This window comes from Pelecanus crispus, chromosome Z (assembly GCF_030463565.1).
Source record: "Pelecanus crispus isolate bPelCri1 chromosome Z, bPelCri1.pri, whole genome shotgun sequence".
Classification (NCBI taxonomy): domain Eukaryota; kingdom Metazoa; phylum Chordata; class Aves; order Pelecaniformes; family Pelecanidae; genus Pelecanus; species Pelecanus crispus.
The window spans coordinates 55,959,890-55,980,599 of record NC_134676.1 but is presented as its reverse complement, the minus strand read 5'-3'; the positions used below and the strand labels follow the sequence as shown (position 1 = coordinate 55,980,599).

The following is a 20,710-nucleotide window of genomic DNA, read 5'->3' as shown; positions in this document are numbered from 1 at the left end:
TTTAAAGATTAACAAGAATAAATTTAGCAGAAGGTGTTTAAGTCTACCTTCTCAAAAATTATTTCAGCGCTTCGGAGCCTGGCTTCTGCTGGAAAGTCACAAGACTGGCACTCTTACAAGGCTCTACAATTTATATTTGCAAAGTTTAAATTTCAAGCTATTACTTCCATAATCAAGAGTTTAAACCCTCTTATTTTTTGGACAGGTGCTGCACACATTTGTTGGAAAACTGAATCAACTGTGTAATCATGTGGTCATGTTGGCTGTCTTGGAGTCATCCCAATACGGGAATTGTTGCCTGGCAATATCCAGCCAAGGACACTGATATTAATAGCTTTCCAGAAACGTAGCACTTGCAGCTGCCATTAAAGGCAGGGTCAAAGTGCAGACATTAGGAAAGAACCTTTTCTAGAAGAGCACCATCATATCTCAAAAACCTGGGAGTGCCCAAAAGATGAGGGAGAGAGAGTTAGCTAATGAAACTCACTCTTGAGCGAAAGGCAACTCAGCAGAAGTGATTCAGCAGATGTTCTATCCTAAAGATCAATCATGTGAGCTGACTACATGATGTTTCTTTACCTCTAAGTTTGGGGAAGTGGGTGGCATTCACTGTGATGGTGCTGATGTTGGATGATGTCCTGTTATCCTCACTTGAATACATCAGCAGAGTAGCTTGCCAACTGTCCGAGGGTTGCATTTCACTTGGGGTGTGCACAGATGCCAGGACACCAACTGTACTGTTTTGAGTGCTTTCGCCTTCACTGGTGCTCACTTCTGCAAAAACCTGCTTTTCTCCTTTAAAAAATGTGACAACTCTGTAAGCATCACTGCTAGTCAGTCCTGTATCAGCTTCTGATACAGGAAGGGTAAAAACATGGGGATCTATAGGTTGAGCTATGTTCTAGCTTATTTTACCAGGTATAGTATTCAGTCAGGCTTATTTTACAACAGCAGAGCATGCACGTATTACAGCAGTTCTTATGCTTAGCAGTTCAGGTAGCAACATCTAAGCATGTAACAGTGAATTAGGATCTTCCTTTAGTATGCTGCATGGGTCTTCCAGCTGTGGGGATTTCTTAAAAGACATTTGCATCTTGATGTGATGGCACAAGAGGGAAGTACCAGTGAAGAAAAAAGGAGTGGTTGACATACAGAGGGTATAAATGAAGCAGTAAATTAAATCAAATGTATAACAGACTGTCAGGAACATCTCCCAAGCTATTAATTTCTCAGAGGAAATGAAGTTTCATTTTTTTAACACAGCTGGTAAACAGAGGGTAGGAGAAAACCTGCTTTTATCAGTGGTGAGACAACTAGAATAATCTCTCTTAGGCAGGAAGCTTTTAGGCAGAAGAGGTTATTGAGTGTGCTTTAGTTAGTCATTACTATACCTAGCAGTGCCAGCAAGCCCATGACAGTCAGCACTGGTTTCCGCACCATCTGGACATGAGGTGGCTTTGTATTGTTCATCTGAAAACGTGCTGTCAGAGTCCGCTGTGTAAAGTAATGGGGGTAGTAGCTCAAGAAGGCATTGTCATTACTCAGCAGTGTGTAGTTGATGGTGTTGTTGGCCTTGGCGATGAGCAGGTTTTGATGCTGGATGATAACCTGCAAAGTCATAGAGAAGATGGAACTTCACTCTGGAGACAATCCAACAAACACATGATGTCTTTATTTTTTTATAATCTTTACAGCATATTGAAAAGAGCTGTCACTACCATTTAGAAAAAGTTTGAAGAACTAAACTGTTCCTCACAACTCTTGGAGAAACTATTCTTTAGTTTACATTAATCACTAGAAAATCTGAAGTGTCCACATAGTTTTGCCAGTAAAAAGTCTCTGAAATAACTATTACTAGTACTCTGCATAAATTATTAATATATTTCCCTGGCTACTGCACTACAAATGATGCTCCTCTGTCTTGAATATTAAATCAGTAATCTGGATTTACCATCTGAATTAAATCTAAATCGTTCTCCAATTTTGGAGTTACTTTGTACCCATTACACGAATGTCTGTGAGCTAGTCCTGGATTCTGTTCCTCAGTGAGTCATTTTACTCACTTGGTGCTAACATGGAATTAGTTCTCCTGGTATATCACTGGTTGCTGTGCTGCTTTTCTGCAAAATGTCAGAGCTTCCAAGCTCTCTGTTTACCAGATTGTGCCGAAATATCAGAATCAAACAGAACTTCAGAAGGCTGACAACTGGAAAGGTCTCACAATTGTGTCCCTGAAGGAACACAGGGCTCCAGCTCCTATCCACTCATGTGCTAATTTTCTGCTGGATGTGTTTCTTCTCCCTTCATATCACCATGTCATTATAAATACTGTTGTTTGCTCTCACAAACTCCCTGCAATGCAGTCAGTGACTTGTTGCTTTGGAGAAGACTGCTTCTGTATGCAGCCCTAGGAGCTGGGAGCCTTTGTCTTCACAGGAGCAGCTGGTAAGACGTATCTGGTTTCCAGGTCATATACGTGCTCCCAGGTTTGGGAATTACTACTTTGCACAGGAGCACTTGGACTCTGGATGCTGTATAAGGTAGTGGCTCGCAAGCAACAGGCCTGCAGTGGGAACTGTTGCTATGCAGGGGCAAGAGCTGAGCTCGCTCTGGGGCCAGGCTACAATTCCTGCAGGGGCAGGAATGCTGAGCATGCTCTTCTCCTTCTGCTTTTCTCATCAACAGCAGTAATTACTAACAGTAATTAATAAGACCATGTGTACAGTCGTTATCCAAAACCAAAGAATGGGCTTATGTTGAGAGCTCAAGAGACTTCTTAATTATACCTGATGTCTTCTGATGAGATAAACTTCTGAAGGAGCTGGGAAATAATGTCTCACATAAGTGAGGTGATAGCTAGCAGCAGTGAGATGATAGCAGTAGTATTACATGGAGAGAGGATGTGTGGGTATAGTCTTATCCCATGGATCTAACGGGGGTACTGTATACAATACCTGACACATTCTCCAACGTATGGAGGGCTAGTTCTCAGGGTTTTTTTTTTAAAGAGAAGTTGAAGAAAACTAATACAAACTAAATAAAGCTACTGAAAACAGCTTATTCAGGGAAACCCCAGCTGTTTCAATAGGGAGCTCTCCTTTTGTTGCATCTGTTATTCTGAGTAGCTGCCTAAAAATTGACTGTAAGTCTATTTTTGCAACTGCATTAAAGCATCAGGAGACCCTACTGTGACAAGGCTGTCAATGAACTGAGTTACCTTTACAACCATAGCTGCATAGGTCACATCAGCTCGCCACAGCTGTGGAGTGGACCATCCAACCATTGGATCTGCTTCATCGTTGTATATGGCAACAGAAGCAAAATTTGGAAACAGCTTCTGAATTTGTGCAACCGCTTCTGTTTCTTGTTGCAAGATGTAGAGAGAACTTCCACCTCCCTGCAACAATATTTCGTATCTGCTTAGTGACAGTGAGCAAACAGTAGTAAACACATAGATGTAACATACAGACATAAACATATTCTGAAAACATGTTCCCGGAGTCCCCTGGGGAGCTGTGGGCCAGACGGTATTAGTATTTTTACCTAATCCATTACAGCATGTGCTGTTTGCATGAGCTCCTCCTAGAATATAAAATGGAAAAGAGGTAGAGTTGTTGTTTACCCCTGGGAATTAGGCAAAGGCAAATTTGTTTTGAGGTGAAGTCTTGCAACTGACATCTTCAAAGTTTCGTTAGAATAGGTAGCCATGCTTCCTGCTATAGGCTGGACACGCACCTGAAAATCAACTTCATAAAGCAGAATAAAATGTAACTTGGATTGAACTGATTAAAAAAAAATCCTTAAACTAAAATCTTGGACTGACCTTCTTGTGGAGAGATATGTAATCCAGCCTTACACCAGTCTCCCCTGTGAAGAAGTTGGTTCCATTGTAGCAATGACACAGAAGACTCCAGCATATGGGTGACTTGGGTAAGGGGTGGAAGGAATCCCCAGGCCCTCCAAATTTTAGTAGAGGACTGGCTGCTCTTAATCCTTCTGAGCAAGCATCGTAATAGTTGAGAAACCCTGAAGTCCAAGCAGATGCATATATCGAAGATGATAACTCAATATAGAATCTTGATCTAAAACTACAGGGAGATGTTATAACTCTATTATTGCATTTATTGGCAGGACCTCACAACCTGGGTCTACTCTTTCCTATGCACTGACACCATGAGAAGACATCAAAACCTCAGCTGCATTCACAAGGTTCTTCCAAAGGTCTTGTGAGGACAGGTTCCTGAAGCATGCATCTGTCAATGAACAGTTTTGCTCTTACTCTACTCTTCACCTCCTTGCCCCCAGTAACCTTACTTTATATCCAAACAATGAACTGCATCTTCTTAGTGTAACTCCTGTTCTGTTCTCCCTGTTCTACTATCCCTGTATTTATACTGATGTCCAAGCAGGGAACAAAGTGTAATCAGTAACATGACCTTAGCCAAACAGACTAAGTATACCTTTCACATTCCTTATCTCTCCTATCTACCTTACTTCTTTGCCAGCATCTCTCCTTTCTCACTGTCACCCCTCCACCCATCCCACACACCTGACTCACTTTACTACACTAGTAAGTGCTCCAAAACATGCTTACCTTTCACTGTCATAGACACATTGTCAAAGTCATGGTGGTCTGGTTCATTCCATGTTTCAAAATTCCATTTAGCAACATGCTCCAATCCATACCTATCTGTAGGAGAGGCCTCATTTATCAGTGAGCTGCATATTCAGACAATCCTATCAATTAGGGCTGCAGGTGAGGTTCAGCACCCAGAGCTACAACAGGGTATAAATATTACCTGTTTTTAATAATGAGGGAAATGTGATTTTGGTAGTTTCAAAATGATCTCTCATTTTTGATGAAATACAGCAATATTTGAAAAAGATGAAGGGTGAGAGGGAGGTGATGTGAATTACAGCCTTCTGGTTAGGGCACTCACCTACCCTTAATTCAGGTTCAGACTTCTGTCTCATTAGGGATATTCGAAGGTGGCATATGGGAAGTATTCAGGTTATCATGTCCTAGTGCAAGCTGGTGGTTTACAACCACAACAACATAATGAAGTTAAAAGTCAGTCCTCAGAGCCACACCAAATGTGTGACCCAGAACACACTACTCATGCAGGATGTTGGTCATGGATCAAAAAAAAAAGGGGCTATTATCCCATTGTCTGTTCTGACATGGGTTGTTTCCTGTTCTGTGCTGAAATCCAGGGTCTTGAAATTGATCACAATACACAGAAATTTTTCAGGTAGTTAGAATGGATTACAACAGAATAAATAACAGGGCTTTTTTTCAACCTTTTTTTTTTGAACTTACCTATGTATCTGCTGGCCAGAAGTGTAATTAAGTTTCTCCATCTTACTACCTGTTCTTTATCTTCAAAATCTAAAAAATATCCTGATGGATTCCCCATCAATTCAAATCCTAAAAAAGACACAAAAGAGTGGTCTCCTTTTTTTGTGAATGCTACCTCCTTTTGATTAACAAAGGGGTTATTGCGTGATCTGAAACAAACTTGTTAATGAAGAAGCATCATTAAACGGGCTTTCTTTCCTGTTTGTACATGTCCCCACCAGGAATATTTCAGATTTGAGGTTGCTCACACTTGTTACTCGTCAATGACTATAGTAATCAATACTAATTCTTACCATCATAAATTCAGGGCTCACAGGGAACTTTAAACAATTGTCGTTTGCAGAAATTCAAGGGAAGCTATACCTTAAGTATCTGCTTCTCTGGCCCTTTTAGGTACGTATTAATGGGTACAAAGCTTTCTCCTCTTCAGGAGATCTCATTTCCCAACTCATACAGCTCAAACTGTTGTTGAAATCAATGTAAGACCATTTGTGCTCTCTCAATTGCCCTAATAGTGTTTTGCTCACACTGTTTACATTTACATGGACATGAGGTAAAGGCAAGTAGGAAAAGAATTATTTTTTATCAAAATCAGCTTTGGCAAAGTTCTCTAAGGATTTTCTGATGATTGCATAATATGGGCAAACAGATGTAGCAAGGTCTGGAGGTAGGGAGCTGCCCTTACCTGGAATTAGCTTATTTTCCCACAGCCGATCCATAAGGTTATCCAAGGCAGTAAAATTGTAGTGAAGTTTCCCATTCATCACTCTGAAGAATATAGGTAAGAAAAAGTACAGATGTAAATATTATAGCAAAGGTGGCCCTTTGTTGCAGATAATGGGTCAGATGGCTGCCTTCTTTTGACTGTCAAAATTTACATGTAACTAGGGTTCTTGGAATTGTACACAAACTTCCTTCCTCTAAAGTAACAGCTGTTCACCATAAGCAAGTCACGTTTCTTCATGTCCAATCCATGCCCTTTTCCTATTCCATCAGCAGCAATAGAAGCAAAATAATGAACTTGCTTGCTGGATTTTGAGTTTTTAACAGGATATTAAGATTCCTAACTCTTTGCTGAAGTGAAATTTACCTAGACTTCTTTGGGCTAAGCTGTTTTTTCAGTTTCCATTTGATTACCTACTGCTAGGGCAGCTGGTTTCTGCCTTGTCTCATATGCAATCTTTCCTGATGTTATCTTAATTTGCAATATATAATATAGCTTTCTTAGAAGCACTTCTATGGGTTTAGGTCCAGCTGAGAAACAACTTTGTACCTTTCAAAGAATGCTGAATTTATGCACATAATGTCTGTAATTTCTACTTCATTGTTAGCATCTGCTTACTATTTCTCCTGCACTCCCAGCATCTCAGGCTGCAATCTACGCAGCTTTGAATACATGTGTTCAAAGACTTAGGAGCAGCTCCATGATGCACCCCTTTGTGTCAGTGAATCTTGCAGGAACACAGGTAGTACAACTGGGGCATGGACCTGCATGGGAGCACTGGAGCTCTTTTACCCAGGGAATGAAAAATGGCATTTGCAATTTATCTGTGATACATTTGAAGATATGCTTTAAATTCCTGAAAGGCTTTTCTTGCGTGCTATCCAGTGAAAACGAATATCACATAATATGTGGGTCAGTGTATGATTTCCCATAACTTCTGCACTTGTGGCCTGATTTAACTGAAATCTGACAGGGCAGGAGAAGTTTTGCCAGTATGAAGTGCCAAATAGGAATTAAAAATGAACTTCTGTTGACAATATTCTGATAGTGTGACTGACTGCCATTTGGCCCAAGCCACAGCCTTGGCCTGATGCCCAAATTCTGACCTCATATGCCCTGAGCAAAAGGCTTTGTAAGCACCCTTGAGATAAGTCCAGGCCTGGTCATATAGGAGGGCTGATCAGGGTCTTGCCAGCGCCTCTCAAAGCTGGTTTCTCCAGCCTTGCCAAAGCACTACACCTAATTTCTCTGGTACAGTGCAGCCTGAGTTCTGCCTCTGCTGTCTTGCCTACTCTTTCCTAGGCACCTTGCCTCTGCTTGGGTGGAAAGCTGTACAAGTGAACTGCAGATGCCATGTCCTGGGTAGGATGGAAGGGGGAGAGACAATCACTTACAGTTCCTGTAACTGATCAGTGCTAGTAAGGCATGCTGGGCACACAGGACAAAAAGTGAGAATGGGGCAGCCAGGACATCTCTTAAATCAATGCTGGGCTCTGTGCTGAGATTCACAACATTTTTCTTTCTGTGCCTTCCCATGTGTTTCTGAGCCTCTTAGATTGAGACTCTTCCTCTGTGCTTTCTTGCCAAGGGAAGGTTTCAGTGAAGAACCTGTAATAGCAATCCCAGAGTTCTCAGAGAATTAAGAAGGGCTGACAGAATTTCCTAGTTAATAAAGAAGGGAACTGTGCAACCTGAAGAGGACAAAGTGTCATCAGCATCTCTGACTATGATCTAGAAGAGGAAAACAGGACAGGAAAAACAAATGTAACATAAGCCATATCCACTGTACCAGCTCCACCTGTGATGTAAGCAGTCTTTGCCCCAGCAGGGTCACACTCTTTTACCAAAGACCTGAAGCTGGCTTTTCTCTTTTAAAGTATGTCCTACCACCATGACAGAAATTCTCATGTCTGCAGCCACTGATGGGCTTGCAGTTCCTGCCAAAGTCAAATGGTGCAGCTGTGAAAGAAGCAAACAGCAGAAAGATATTTACTTTAGTATCCACAAGAGCATTTTAGAAATTACTGTTGAACTAAAGAATGGCCATTTGGAACTAGGGTTTTTTTTTGGCTTAGACAGAGGTTAAAAAAAAAAGAAGTCTGTCAGTCCTATTCCAAAGTTCAAAGACAAATATTTTGTTGCAAAAGTTAGCTCTGCTCCCTCAGATCCATTAACTATTTCCAGTTGTACCCTGTGTTCTATTGAAATATTTGCTTACATGCACACTTACAGTCAGTGAGCATAAGAATGATTAACTCTACTGTCTTGTAAAAACTTAATAATGCCATTTAGATAATAGCAAAGGAACTAGTGTCTTCCCGACTCCAGTCTAAGGTCTATACAGTACTATGTGAAAACATATGGGTAGATAAGGCCTTCTATCTGATGCATGTACACTTAAGATCCCAGCATATCTACATTTTTTCTCCGTATCAATTAAGTAAAACATTTACAATAGAATGCCATTGCTAGCCATGACTGAAGTGACGGTACACGAGATCATGTGTTATGTGTGTAGGTATAGCAGAACTTCTTACATCCTTTGGCTGATCTGCGACCTTATGAGAATCTTTTCTTGCTTGCAAATGGATTAGGCAGTATGTTCCTATTAATAAAACGATTACTTTACTGATAGGATTGCTGCTTTCTCAGATCTTGATCTTATCCTTACCCATACTACTGTTCTGATGTGAAATTGATGCTTTTTTTTACAAACCTATACAGGATCACTAGAATTTGGGTTGCATGCCATGCGGTGTCTGGAAGCCATGCTGACTGCCACACGTGAGGCGCAGCAGGAACCTCACAAGCTGATATTATTTACAAACATTCTGCATGGGGAAGATTGGCCCAACTGTCAGGCTGTTACCAGGAGTGCTATAAATATAATTTTAGGACACTGAAGACCAGATCAAAACTGTTACAGGCACATGACAAGGTAAATCCCTGACCCAGGATAAATTAACTTGACATTGTCAAAGTTGTTCAAAACAGCTCTGTACATCTGACCTAGGACCTGCTGGTGCAGCATTGCGTACCTATGATTGGGCCCTTGGCAGCAAGCTCACGGACTTTTACAGTCTTCCACCTTTTTTTTTGCCTACTCCTCTTGTGATCTCTCTGCCATTAAGTCATGGTTTCTAGACACCACTGTCTTCGTTTATGACGATGTAGAAGGCTATGTTCTTGTCATTTCATTTAGGTCCTTGCCAGACTGGGATTGTTCATCGTTTGCTGTTGGGTATTTCTGATGTGGAGTGGCAATCACTGTCCTGTCTGTGCCTAGCTTTCAAATGCTCCTCAGCTGGGCTTTTTCTGGGAGACTTGCCACATAAGGCATCCCTCATCTTCAGTAATAACAAGCAACTACACTAAAGCACATTTACTGGCATCCTGGTACCAATGCCCTTATAAGCCCCAGGCCTGAGGCTCCCATACTCCAGACACTGCTGCCTGCTGGTGAGGTGTCTTTCCAGTCTTTGTCATGGTCTCAGTTCCAGACCGATTTGTATGTGCTGCCTCTTGAAAGCAACAACCATGCTGTGAACATGAAGAACAGTGATGAGTAAGGAGGGGACTCCACCGGCTGTCACAAAATCTTGTTGCTCTCTTCCTTTGAAAGGCTTGTTTTGTTGGCCATCCTTTGCTGAGTCAAAGGTTACAGGCCCACGTTAACAGCTTTCCACTACTTCCCTTTACTGGAGTAAGGTTTTTCCGGTATGGAGGGAAATTCTTTTCAGGTGCATAGGCAGCTACTGGATAGCTTGCTAAAGTGTTCTAAGATAATCATGTTGTGCTTCTGATCCATGCCACTTTTAGCCTACTCCCATTCACAAACTTAATCTCTTGGGAGGGCAGGGGTGAGCTAGCTTTGGCTGTCAACACCCTGCACCACAGCCAGATCTGTTCCAGTTAGCACAACTGTGGATACTGCTCCTTAGCCTACAGATACAGTTTCCTTCCTGTGCCCAGCATCTGCTGCTTCTTTTCTGTCCTGGGTTGATCCTGTCCAGGGATATAGCTGCACACCCTGGAAAGCAAGTGCACACACAGACATTGGACCAAATATCTTATCTACAAACAAGAGAGCAAGAAAAACACAGGCAGGGAGTGTTTCCATTCCAGATAATCTTCAGTAAAGTATTGAATCTCTGATAACACATCAAGCTAACTTTATCAAACTTTATTGTAACGTACTGAACAAGATCTCCTGGGATAGAAAGCTTTATGGCTGACCCCTGTCAGTAGGTCACAGCCTCTTTAGGAACTCAAAGGTAACATGTAGGGTAACCGTCAACTATTCTATTGAAGAGAGCTTTCTCTGGTCTGGATTTGTCTGGATTGATATGATGGGGAAATACCTATATACCGGAGTAGTGCCTTTCTCATCCTGACATTCTCACTCAGCTGGTGTGGCCTCCCTTTGCATTTCTGGTGGACACAGTTACCCTGCACATCAGTAGCTAACATAATCTGGCTTGCTTTCACCACTGTCTGAGAACAGCTTCTCTTCTGGTAGATTGGCCATAGTGGCTGGCTAACACCACTCCCAAGGCAGCAGAGCCTGCTTACATCCTCACTGGGAGCTTCTGCTGCTTGCCTAGTGGCAAATGCAGCCAAGAAAGAGGGACAGAAAACTGGCACAAGGTGTTGGCAGAGGTGAGGTGCAAATGACACCTTAACAATAAACAAATTTTTTCAGCAAGGTATTGGCTGACCTCAGACTTGAAAGGCACACTCCATGAGGGAGACACCTAAAAAAGACCCTGCTCCATGGGAGGTTTTCTGTATTACAGTCTTAGAGAGGAGTGAAAGTGCAGTCTAAGATATTACCCTGCTATGGTGTCTGCCGAGATAATGATCATAGTACATACCACTATTCATTTGGTAGAGATGCTTAGCTGTGTGCCAGACCTGTCTAGCCTTGTAAGCCGGCTCCTGCAAACATACACTCCCTCGGCCATGGTGCCAGGATGTGGACCAATGGTAACACAGTCACTGTTGTTCTGATGAGTGTAAAGTGGACATGGCAGTGTTAGGTTAATGGTTTGACTGGATGATCTTAAGGGTCTTTTCCAACCTAAACGATTCTATGATTCTATGATTCTAAATATGCATGAAAATCAAATTCCCCCTCTCGAGAGTAAATCAAGAGTAAACAGTTGTTGCAGGTGCATCCTTAGATACAGTGTCCCAAGGAATTGCTTACCACCTTTCTAGAGTCCACGATGCCATTTTAGGGATCATAAAATTCCAGAACAGACACAAGTGCCCATCTAACCTGGAGAGGAGCTCAGTGTCCAAAGCCAAACGTTCACTGGCAAGACATAGGAACAAACACTGATAAACTATACCAGTTCAAACTTGCTGCTACCAGGTCCTCCAGAAGGAACTGTCTTCAGAAGTAACTGTTTTATTTCTTTATCCAGGAAAGCAGGCTGTTGAAGTGACAGTGAAGCACATAAGCTCTGAGCACAGCATCTCCAAGACGAAGGTCAAAAGCTCTGGATAGGAAATGTCAGCAAGTTTATCTTTTCCAAAAGGGCAACTTGTTGCCCTCCAAGTCCCTCTTACAACACAAAAGGATCCTGCCTCCTTGTTTTTTACTCACTTTTGCAGCTATGAGGAATGAAATTAAGCCAGTTTAAAGTTCAGGCTGTTACGAAGACCTTGTTTGCTGCAAACCCACCATCTACATAAGCTTCTTGTTCTGCTGAGTACTTTAAACACCTCCGGACCTTAAAAGCAGGCCCTAAGGGACTGTGAATGCTATGTAAATGATACCTCAGAGTACATGAAGGGCAGAATAGCCTTCATTAGCATTCAGCTTTCCAGAGGCTGCCTTCTCAGCAGTTGTTGTCCCAGGTTTCCTCAATGTCCACCAAAAAACCCCTACTAGACTGGTACTTCAGGTTTAAGCACAAGATCATTAATGAATAACTATGAAATCATCAGGGTTCTGGGTAATTGATAAACAACATTTTCCCCTTCTGAATTCAGTGGAAGCTGACAATATAGTACTCATTCACACCAGAGCTGCTTCTACCACGTTCTTGTTCCACTTGCTCTCGACCCTATGATCATTACACATATGGTAAATCGGCTCCCTTACACGAAATCCCCATATCCCAAAATAACCACGATCATTTGACCTTTTGCAGGTTCATGAACACTGATTCTTTCTCCCTGGCAGTCCCCAGGCAAAACACAGCCTGTGCCTTTCACACGAGCTTTGCAGACCAAAAAACTCACTCAGAGCCTTTTTCAAAGTTGCAAGGCCAAAGACTACTGCACCCATGCTAAAGAACTGGCATATTTTATCAGTTGTGGGTTTATTTATTAGCATTAATAGTCCTCTGCATTTGCTTCTCAGCTATATCTTTTGTGTACGCAGGGACTGAAAATCTGCTTGCTTTACAGTTATGGCACAGCTTCTGCACAGAGGCACAACGCTGAAGACTTCAGTCCATGCTGGGCCCATAGTACACATAATTCACTCACCCTATAGCATGAATGAGTCCGCCCAGCAATAATGGGAGGATGCATTATAAAACCACACAGCCAGGCAGCATCCAGCCCTTGCTGATGTCACAGCTTGTCACAGTTAATCCAACCACACAACCAACCAGCATGATACATGCGCAAAAAGAAGGACGGGTATGAATCTTTGTGGTTTCGGAACAAACTGGCTTCAAAAATGCAAAATACAACATCTGCTATTTATTCGAAATCACTGCCTCTTCTACAAGCCAGCCAGGAGGCTGTGCATTCAGATGAATCTTTTTTTTTCTTTTTTTAATACATAAAAATAGATTTGACTTGGATTTATACAGCCTCTTAATTAGCTTCTTTCCTCTTTGAAATCACTGTTATTTGACCTTTACCTTGCAAAGCAACTCACAAAATCCTTGCTGTGATCTGGCTAAAACTCACATTCACAGAAGTGCAAGCACACAATGAATGCTTTCAAGCTGATGCTAATCACAGCCTATGATTTTCCATTTCTTACTCAGCCGGCTTTTGTGAGCACAGTCTCAGTCCTTCTTTCAGCAATGAGCATGCTGTGTGTGGGGGGAAGAGAGAGTGGCAGACAAAGCATCAACAGCTTCCTGTGCCGAGGTGAGTTAGCTTGCTAGGAAATTATTGTTAGACTGTTGTGTCTCTTCCCCCCCACTTCCCCCCTTTTAAAACAAATTCAAGATGTAAAAGGGAAACAGGCTACGAAAGCATAGCAATTTAGGCAAAGGCATAAGGTATTTTAGTATCTGGCCTCTCCAGACATGCGAACATATCCAATCAGATAATCTACACATGGATAATCTAGACTGTTGTGAGATCTTGTTGTGATCCCTTGTTGAGATCTGTTGTATCTACATTCATTTACGAAGTAATCAAATAATGACAAGGCAAATCCAGTAGCAGGAAATGCTTTTTGACTGATTCTTCACTACAAATTCAAAGGCTTAGTCAGTGACTGAAACACAGGCTCAGTCACTGTATGTGAGCTGGGCTGCTAGAGGACACCTTTCTGTGAGTTTGATGTATGGAAGTGATTTCCTCCTGCATAACACATGGCTACAAGTAAAATGTTCATTGTGGTTTTATGCTGTCCTTGATGATGGAACTCCAAATAATGTCATCTATAAGCAAAAGTTTTGGAAAAAGGGGATGGGGAGACTAAATCCATAATGAAGATTAAAGGGTGACTTTTCAGATGCACAAAGAAGAGGAATGCTGACCAAGTGCTAAAACTAGCTTGCTTCAAGCACATAACTGCTTTTGGCACTGCCTGGTAAAGCTGTCACTGAACTTTTCTTTCCAAGCAGCAGCAGAACTGTTCTCTGTATGCAGCCAGCATTCTAATTCAAGCACCCAGCCTAATACTGCACCTTCAGTAATGAGTCTTCATGGTACATATTTGACTTACTGTTTTCATTTCACAGTACTGATGTTGTCACTCCTTCGTTTTCACATCTTTATTTTCTGTTTATGCTCCTTCTGTTCTTTTGCCTGTTAGCTGTACATGGAAATACAGTCCAAAAGTATGTGAATTCAAATACGGCACAGGACATAGCTTATTTACTCTTGTGTAATATCACAAGGAGTTGGAATGATTGCCCTCCCTGCTGGCAAATATACAACAAGAACCAAATTCAACAATGCTCTTCTTAGTCTGCTGTGTACACCTTGCAAGCACTCAGGTTGCTTATAGGTTCCACTCACAGACTGTAACTGGACCTGAAATTCTCCATTAATGCACAGTGTACTACTTTTATCAGGTGTTTAATTTTTTCCATCTTATGGTTCTCAAAACTTGTTTCCACTTGGTGAGATCTGTATTGAGGAGCATGCAATGGGACAACTAACAAACAGTCTAAGAAAAGAAAAACATGGAGCTAAATACTGAAGGTGTGAAGATCTGCAGCTAGACTGCTCAGCTGATGTAGTTCTCTAATGTCTGAAGTACAAAGAGCACGTGGTGTCTGACGAAGTCCAGCTACTCCTGGATCTATTTGCATGGCAGATATACTTTCGGGTGTGTGTTTCTAGACCAACCCTTGCATGCCCACAGGCAACTGTATGTCTAACTTGAATACATCACTTACTTGCAAAACAAAAAATAGGTCTTCACTAAATGATACCGAGTTCATTTCCTAATTTACTGATGTTTAATAATTTATGATGGTGAAAAGGCACAATGGATATGCCATCCACTGCCTTGCTCTTAATCTTGCAGAATTTTTATGATGAGTGATTTCTGAATACTTCAGAACTGATAAATGAGCACTATAACCCAATCTGGAAAGAGCAGCTCTTTAAATGGCATCCCAGTGTCTACTCTTGGCTCTTGACTCTTGGATGTAAAATACAGCAAACCCTCTTACAACTAAGGAGGTAAAACTAACCGATTGCATTTATAGACAGTTTTCAACGAGATGTAAACCTACATGACTCTCCAAACTCAGAGCTGGTAATTCTATTCTGAACCTGGTTTTGGCATTACAATTTAGGCTAGGGATGTATTATTAAATATGGCAGTGATAGCTCTTCCACTCCATAGTCTTCATGTTCATGCATAATCCTTTTTTCTTCTTTCTTCCCCTATCCCAAACAACTTCCACTAATATGAAAAATACTTCCCTTTTCAGTATAAAAGTACATTATATTCTGAGCTTATGAAACATGAAAATTTACCTCACAATGCAGTAAGAAATCCTCTATTTTCTTTGCACACAGAAATGTGTTTTGAATATCCAGTTAAGATTACAAATGAATGCAAGGAATGGGTGAAGAAGCTTCAGTATTCCTGAGAGACTATCCTTGCTACAGTAAATTTGCCTCTAAGATTTACAAATATCAGTAGTATGTTCATCCTAAACCAATCAATAAGCAGGGTTTGGTTTCACAGTTCTGGCTGTTTAGGGATGAAACAACAGGCAGTTTTGTTTACGAGGCAGACAAGCTCAGACATTTTATACTCAATGGCAGCTGAAGGTATGTAAAGTCTTCCTAGACATATGATTTATCAGCCAAGCCCCCTCCATGATGTATTTTAATAAAAATAGTTTTCCAAAGGACACAACTCCATTAATGGCCATGGACAACTCAGCACTGTGTGTAAGAACAGTTCCATACACCGCCTATCCTAATCCCATTTAACACATTAGAGTATTTCTTCGTCTAATTGAAGTAAGTATACAAAACCCCTGAAACTGTTAAAGCTAAGTCAGGACTGCATTTCTATTTGATCTCCACGTAGTACAACTGGCTCTATTAAAACAGAATAGCAGGGATAAGTAAGAAGGCAGAGATTACCAGCCCCTGTAATGTAATGATTTTAAGCTTATCTTCTACCTGTGATTATACTCTACAGGACAAAGATTTTTTCCAGTGCTACTATTTATTTATGTTATCATGACAGAATTTCTAATCTGCTCTTGAGAAAGCTGTGCTCCTGAGGAACTGTGCTACTGCATGCTGATAAGAAATCTGTTGCGGAACTATTGCAGCTACTTTGTGCCTTTGGTAAGTGCTAATCAATTGGTTCTATGTTTGTAGTGGGAAACAGAAGGAGGGATGCATAGTAAAGGATGGTCTTACTTAGTTTTGAATATATACATTTGCATGGAACTTTGCAGATCTCAAGAGTATCTCCTGCAGCAGGGACTACAGAAGATTTTTTTTTTTAAAAAAAAGCTAATCAATAACATGTCTCTCCCCCTTCCATATACACATCATTTTCAGCTGCACTGGACACTTGCCACACCTAGAGAAGGAATGTTAGGCATAGCACATAGGGGCTTTTAAAAGAGTGGATGCTTCTTTTTAGTGCTCCCTTATTTCCTATTAAATAGCAACCAAATGTGTGCTTTTTAGGCATATCACCTGGTCACTATGCTATGAAGGTAAATTGTAGACTAATTGAGGCTTGAGGCCATTTTAAATAATGCAGACATTAGGCTTAAGTGTTTTTTATAATTCGCTGAATTTATGAACTTCAAATGCTTCCACAGAAGGAAGAATAAGGCTATTACATTTGCACTATGTACTTTTGAAGATTTGATGTTATTAATTGTAATCCAGTAAACAAACACTTTTAACCTTCCCTGTATGACTAATTTAGCATTATTTTTTAAGTATATAATTAGGTTACCAGATATTAATTGTATGTAGTAATGCTGTGAATTGTTCTGAAATCTTCTGAAATCCTTAAGCAAATGTGTCAACAAAGCCAAACGTATTTTACCTCTTTACAGCATTTATTTCACAAATACCCTCAGGTATTTTGCTTTTAACCTTTTGCAGTTCTGAATCCAGCTAGTATTAGGCATCTGTTCATAAGGATAAATAGTAAGTCAAATAAAGGAAAATAATCTGTAAACTCTCAATTACCGGTCAACAGTCATCTTTTTTTTCAATGTAGTTTCTATTTTTAAAGATAGGTGTTTCATTGTAACATGTCTTTTGGTTATTTTGGCCAATAACCATTGTTTCTTAAATACACAATTGAGCATTGACATGGAAAGGCATTCCTTTCAGAATTTAGTCCTGTTTTGTTAGTGTCAGTGGAACTCAACCAGGACACCAGGAGCTGCTCACTCAGAAACTACTGTTGAACTGAAGCCTTCATGAATGGCTTCATGCTATGGAGTGTGAACTAGCATCTACATCATTAAAGCACTGATGAACCTTCTGCTGTCAGTACTTCTGTATGTTAAGTAAAGCTTAACGTGTATTTTCTTCAAAAATTGATTACTTTCACAACTCCTAGAGACAGAATAAGACACTGCTTTATTTTGTCACTTTTTCCCCATGTGGAATTGTCTTCTCCAGAGATATTTAGCCTCACTTGCATAAATAGCGTTCACATATTTCAAAATTGTAATTTAAAATTTATTTCTTTTAAAATTTCAGGAAGTGTTATTTTTAGGCTAGCTTGAGGCAAAACAAAGTTACAACCAACTCTATATGGTAGGGGTCAAGGGATTACCTGAACATCCTGTAGTAGTCTTAGGAGCCTGATATTGGGAAAAGTGCTGTCAGAGAAAAATGCAGAGAGGTCTCTTTCAAAAAGATGTTATAGTGGGGCAAAACCCAGTTATTTTGCAAATTCCAGGATTGCAAACAGTCGAAGTTGCTGAGTTTCCAAGTATTGGAAACATGTTGTAAAGGAGAACAGAGTAGGCAAGCTTACTTTGGTCCTGAAGCAGATGGCATGCCCATTTTAAGAGGTCCCTAGAGAAGATGACTCCTGGTTCTAAGAATTAGGTAGTAAAATGGATGAAAGGACAAATTTGAGAGACTAAGTTTAAGTTACTTTATCTTCAAGAAAGCAATACTGCAGGCCTGAAAAGAAATTAACAGAAGCAATAAAGCCATTTTCTATTCTGTGGTGCACAAGACCAAAGAGACACACTATCTTACTGCTACCAGTGTGCAAAATCCATTATGCAGATTGAGTGCACTACTGCTTCCGTTTTATTCTAAGAGCTACCTTGGGAATGGCAAAGGGACAGGAATGCTTGACAAGACTTTCTATAGGAAAGGGGCAAGAAAGACGATTTTACTAAGACTTAAATGGCCTTCGTTAGCTTTTGGGATTAGACTGTCACAACTACTTTCACCAAGTTTGAGCTCTTGGTAACAGCCAGTAGTTTTAAGAATCCGTGACTAGTTTATCGTCACAGAGGTGAGATGTGCTTCCCTTTCTTTTCCACCTTCATGTTGCTGTTTTGACATTTCCATAATTTTCACATTTTCTTTTTATTTTTAAAGACCAGCAAACAACTTTTTGCAATGGGATAAACAACAATGTTGGAACCTGGCCTTCTGTAGACATGCTTGTGCACTGCACCCCCCTGCAAGCACTCCTGAGGGCAGGGAAAGAGGAACCATCTTTGTCTATCCAGCAACACAGCCTTTTTCAGGCATCGCACCTCCAATCTCAGATTCTTATTGCAAGCATGTTGGTGTTCTTCCTTGGCTGAGAAACATACACATCTCCTCATCCCTTAGCTTGTAAGCCAACTGAACGCAGTCCCTGCAAGTCCTGGCCTTGTGCCCAATCTGTTCATCTGTACCACTTGGTTACCATTAAACATTACCTATCACCTTTGTCAAGAGGAAGAGATGGATGATTATTTGTCATTTCTGCACCTATCCAAAATTGGTCACATAACAAGAGAGGGGACTTGGTCATTTATATACCTCACAAAGAATGAACAGTCAGTCTTTGTCCTGCGGATCTGCCTACATTTTACAGTCTTTGGTTTACACAGAAGCAACAGAGATCTTGTGATCTGAATGTGCTGATGTGTAGGAATGGAACTCTGACCTCCAGTAGTCCCATCCTATGCACTGAGCAAAAGAGTACTTATTCCAGCCTGCAAAATGCACCAATCTCAGGCAAGACGGCAGTTCTATTCTTACACCTTGAATATGTAAAATCACAAGCTAATGCTGTATGAGGATGCATAAACCAGATCAAATCTCAGATGAGAAGCAGCTCCAAAGGTCAGAGATGTGCTAGCCTGAACTCAGCATAATTTTTGGATCAGCATTAGTTAATTAATAATCTTACACATTATTTAAACTCAAATCCTCAGCGAGTGCTCCATATATATCCAAGTTTTCAGAGCAGTGCAAGCAACAACAACACTACCAAGCAGCAAGTTCAGGATTCCATAACTACCCATTCTTCCCTTGATGAATATTTAGCTAATAATTATCTTTTATGCAAATAGAGCAATGCCTGACTGAAGACTTGCATTCATTCCAACGTGCAAAACCAGAGCTGAACATTCCTGTCAAAAAGCTATCCAGGTAAGAGATTTGCCTCCCCTCCCACACCTCTGAAATCAGGTTTTATTTGTTCTTTGCCTGTTTTGAAAGGTGCAAAACTGCCTCTTTTCAGTTATTTGGCACACTGCTGTTGCTTTTTAAGTTTTGTCATTATTCTGTTCTTCATAAATATTGCTTATAAGGTAGATACTGGGCACAGGTTTGTAAAACGTACTCAGCTGCAATTGGTATGGAAGTAATCTTTCCTGCAAACCCTGGTCTAAGAGTTCAAGACCAGCCATTTGGCTAGTTTTTATTTGTACTTAGAGAATTCCCAGTTCTGTTTAATATCAATGATCTGGACAAAGGGAGAGAGTGCACCTTCAGTAAGTTTGCAGATGACACCAAGCTGGGCAGAAGTGTTGATCTGCTTGAGGGTAGGAAGGCCCTGCAGAGGGATCTGGACAGGCTGGATTGATGGGCCAAGGCCAAGTGGATGAGGTTCAACAACGCTAAATGCTGGGTCCTGCACTTGCATCACAGCAACCCCATGCAATGCTACAGGCTTAGGGAAGAGTGGCTGGAAAACTGCCCAGCGAAAAAGGACCTTGGGATGGTGGTCAACAGCTGGCTGAATATGAGACAGCAGTGTGCCCAGGAAGCCAAGAAGGCCAACAGCATCCTGGCTTGTACCAGAAATAGCGTGGCCCGCAGGACTAGGGAAGTGATCGTCCCCCTGTACTCAGCACTGGTGAGGCCGCACCTTGAATACTGTGTTCAGTTTTCAGCCCCTCACTACAAGAAAGACATTGAGATTCTGGAGCATGTCCAAAGAAGGGCAACAAAGCTGGTGAAGAGTCTAGAGATCAAGTCTTACAAGAATCAGCTGAGGGAACTGGGGTTGTTTAGCCTGGAGAAAAGGACGCTGACGGGAGACCTTATTGCTCTCTACAACTACCTGAAAGGAGGTTGTAGTGAGGTGGGTGTGGGTCTCTTCTCCCAAGTAACAAGTGATAGGACAAGAGCAAATGGCCTCAAGTTGCGTAAGAGGAGGTATAGATTGGATATCGGGAAAAATTTCTGTATGGAAAGTGTTGTCAAGCATTGGAACAGGCTGCCTAGGGAAGTGGTTGAGTCACCATCCCTGGAGGTATTTAAAAGACGTGTAGATGTGGCACTTAGGGATAGGTAGCGTTAGGTTAATGGTTGGACTTGATGACCTTAATGGACATGAGCCAACAATGTGCACTTGCAGCCCAGAAGGCCAACCGTATCCTGGGCTGCATCAAAAGAAGCATGGCCAGAACGTCAAGGGAGGGGATTCTGCCCCTCTACTCTGCTCTGGT

General features: G+C 41.2%; 2 protein-coding genes across 4 annotated transcripts in view; one reads left to right on the top strand and one right to left on the bottom strand.

The window, feature by feature from the left end:
• Nucleotides 1-20,710, bottom strand: part of IDUA (alpha-L-iduronidase) — a 51,761-nt gene that overhangs the window by 7,134 nt on the left and 23,917 nt on the right. For 2 of the 3 annotated variants that reach the window (XM_075725942.1, XM_075725943.1), the window contains 7 exons: nt 6,045-6,127; nt 5,321-5,428; nt 4,595-4,690; nt 3,824-4,026; nt 3,218-3,397; nt 1,392-1,608; nt 580-795 (listed from right to left, as the gene is read on the bottom strand). In XM_075725942.1, coding sequence (XP_075582057.1) covers nt 580-795; nt 1,392-1,608; nt 3,218-3,397; nt 3,824-4,026; nt 4,595-4,690; nt 5,321-5,428; nt 6,045-6,127 — 1,103 coding nt within the window. Of the gene's footprint in view, nt 1-579; nt 796-1,391; nt 1,609-3,217; nt 3,398-3,823; nt 4,027-4,594; nt 4,691-5,316; nt 5,429-6,044; nt 6,128-20,710 lie in introns of all 3 variants that reach the window. The other variant, XM_075725944.1, reaches the window with a different exon arrangement.
• The window catches only part of SLC26A1 (solute carrier family 26 member 1), a 36,371-nt gene that overhangs the window by 4,930 nt on the left and 10,731 nt on the right, over nt 1-20,710 (top strand). Inside the window, exon 2 of the mRNA XM_009487553.2 lies at nt 16,027-16,109. Coding sequence (XP_009485828.2) covers nt 16,059-16,109 — 51 coding nt within the window. The 5' untranslated portion in view covers nt 16,027-16,058. The remainder of the gene's footprint in view (nt 1-16,026; nt 16,110-20,710) is intronic.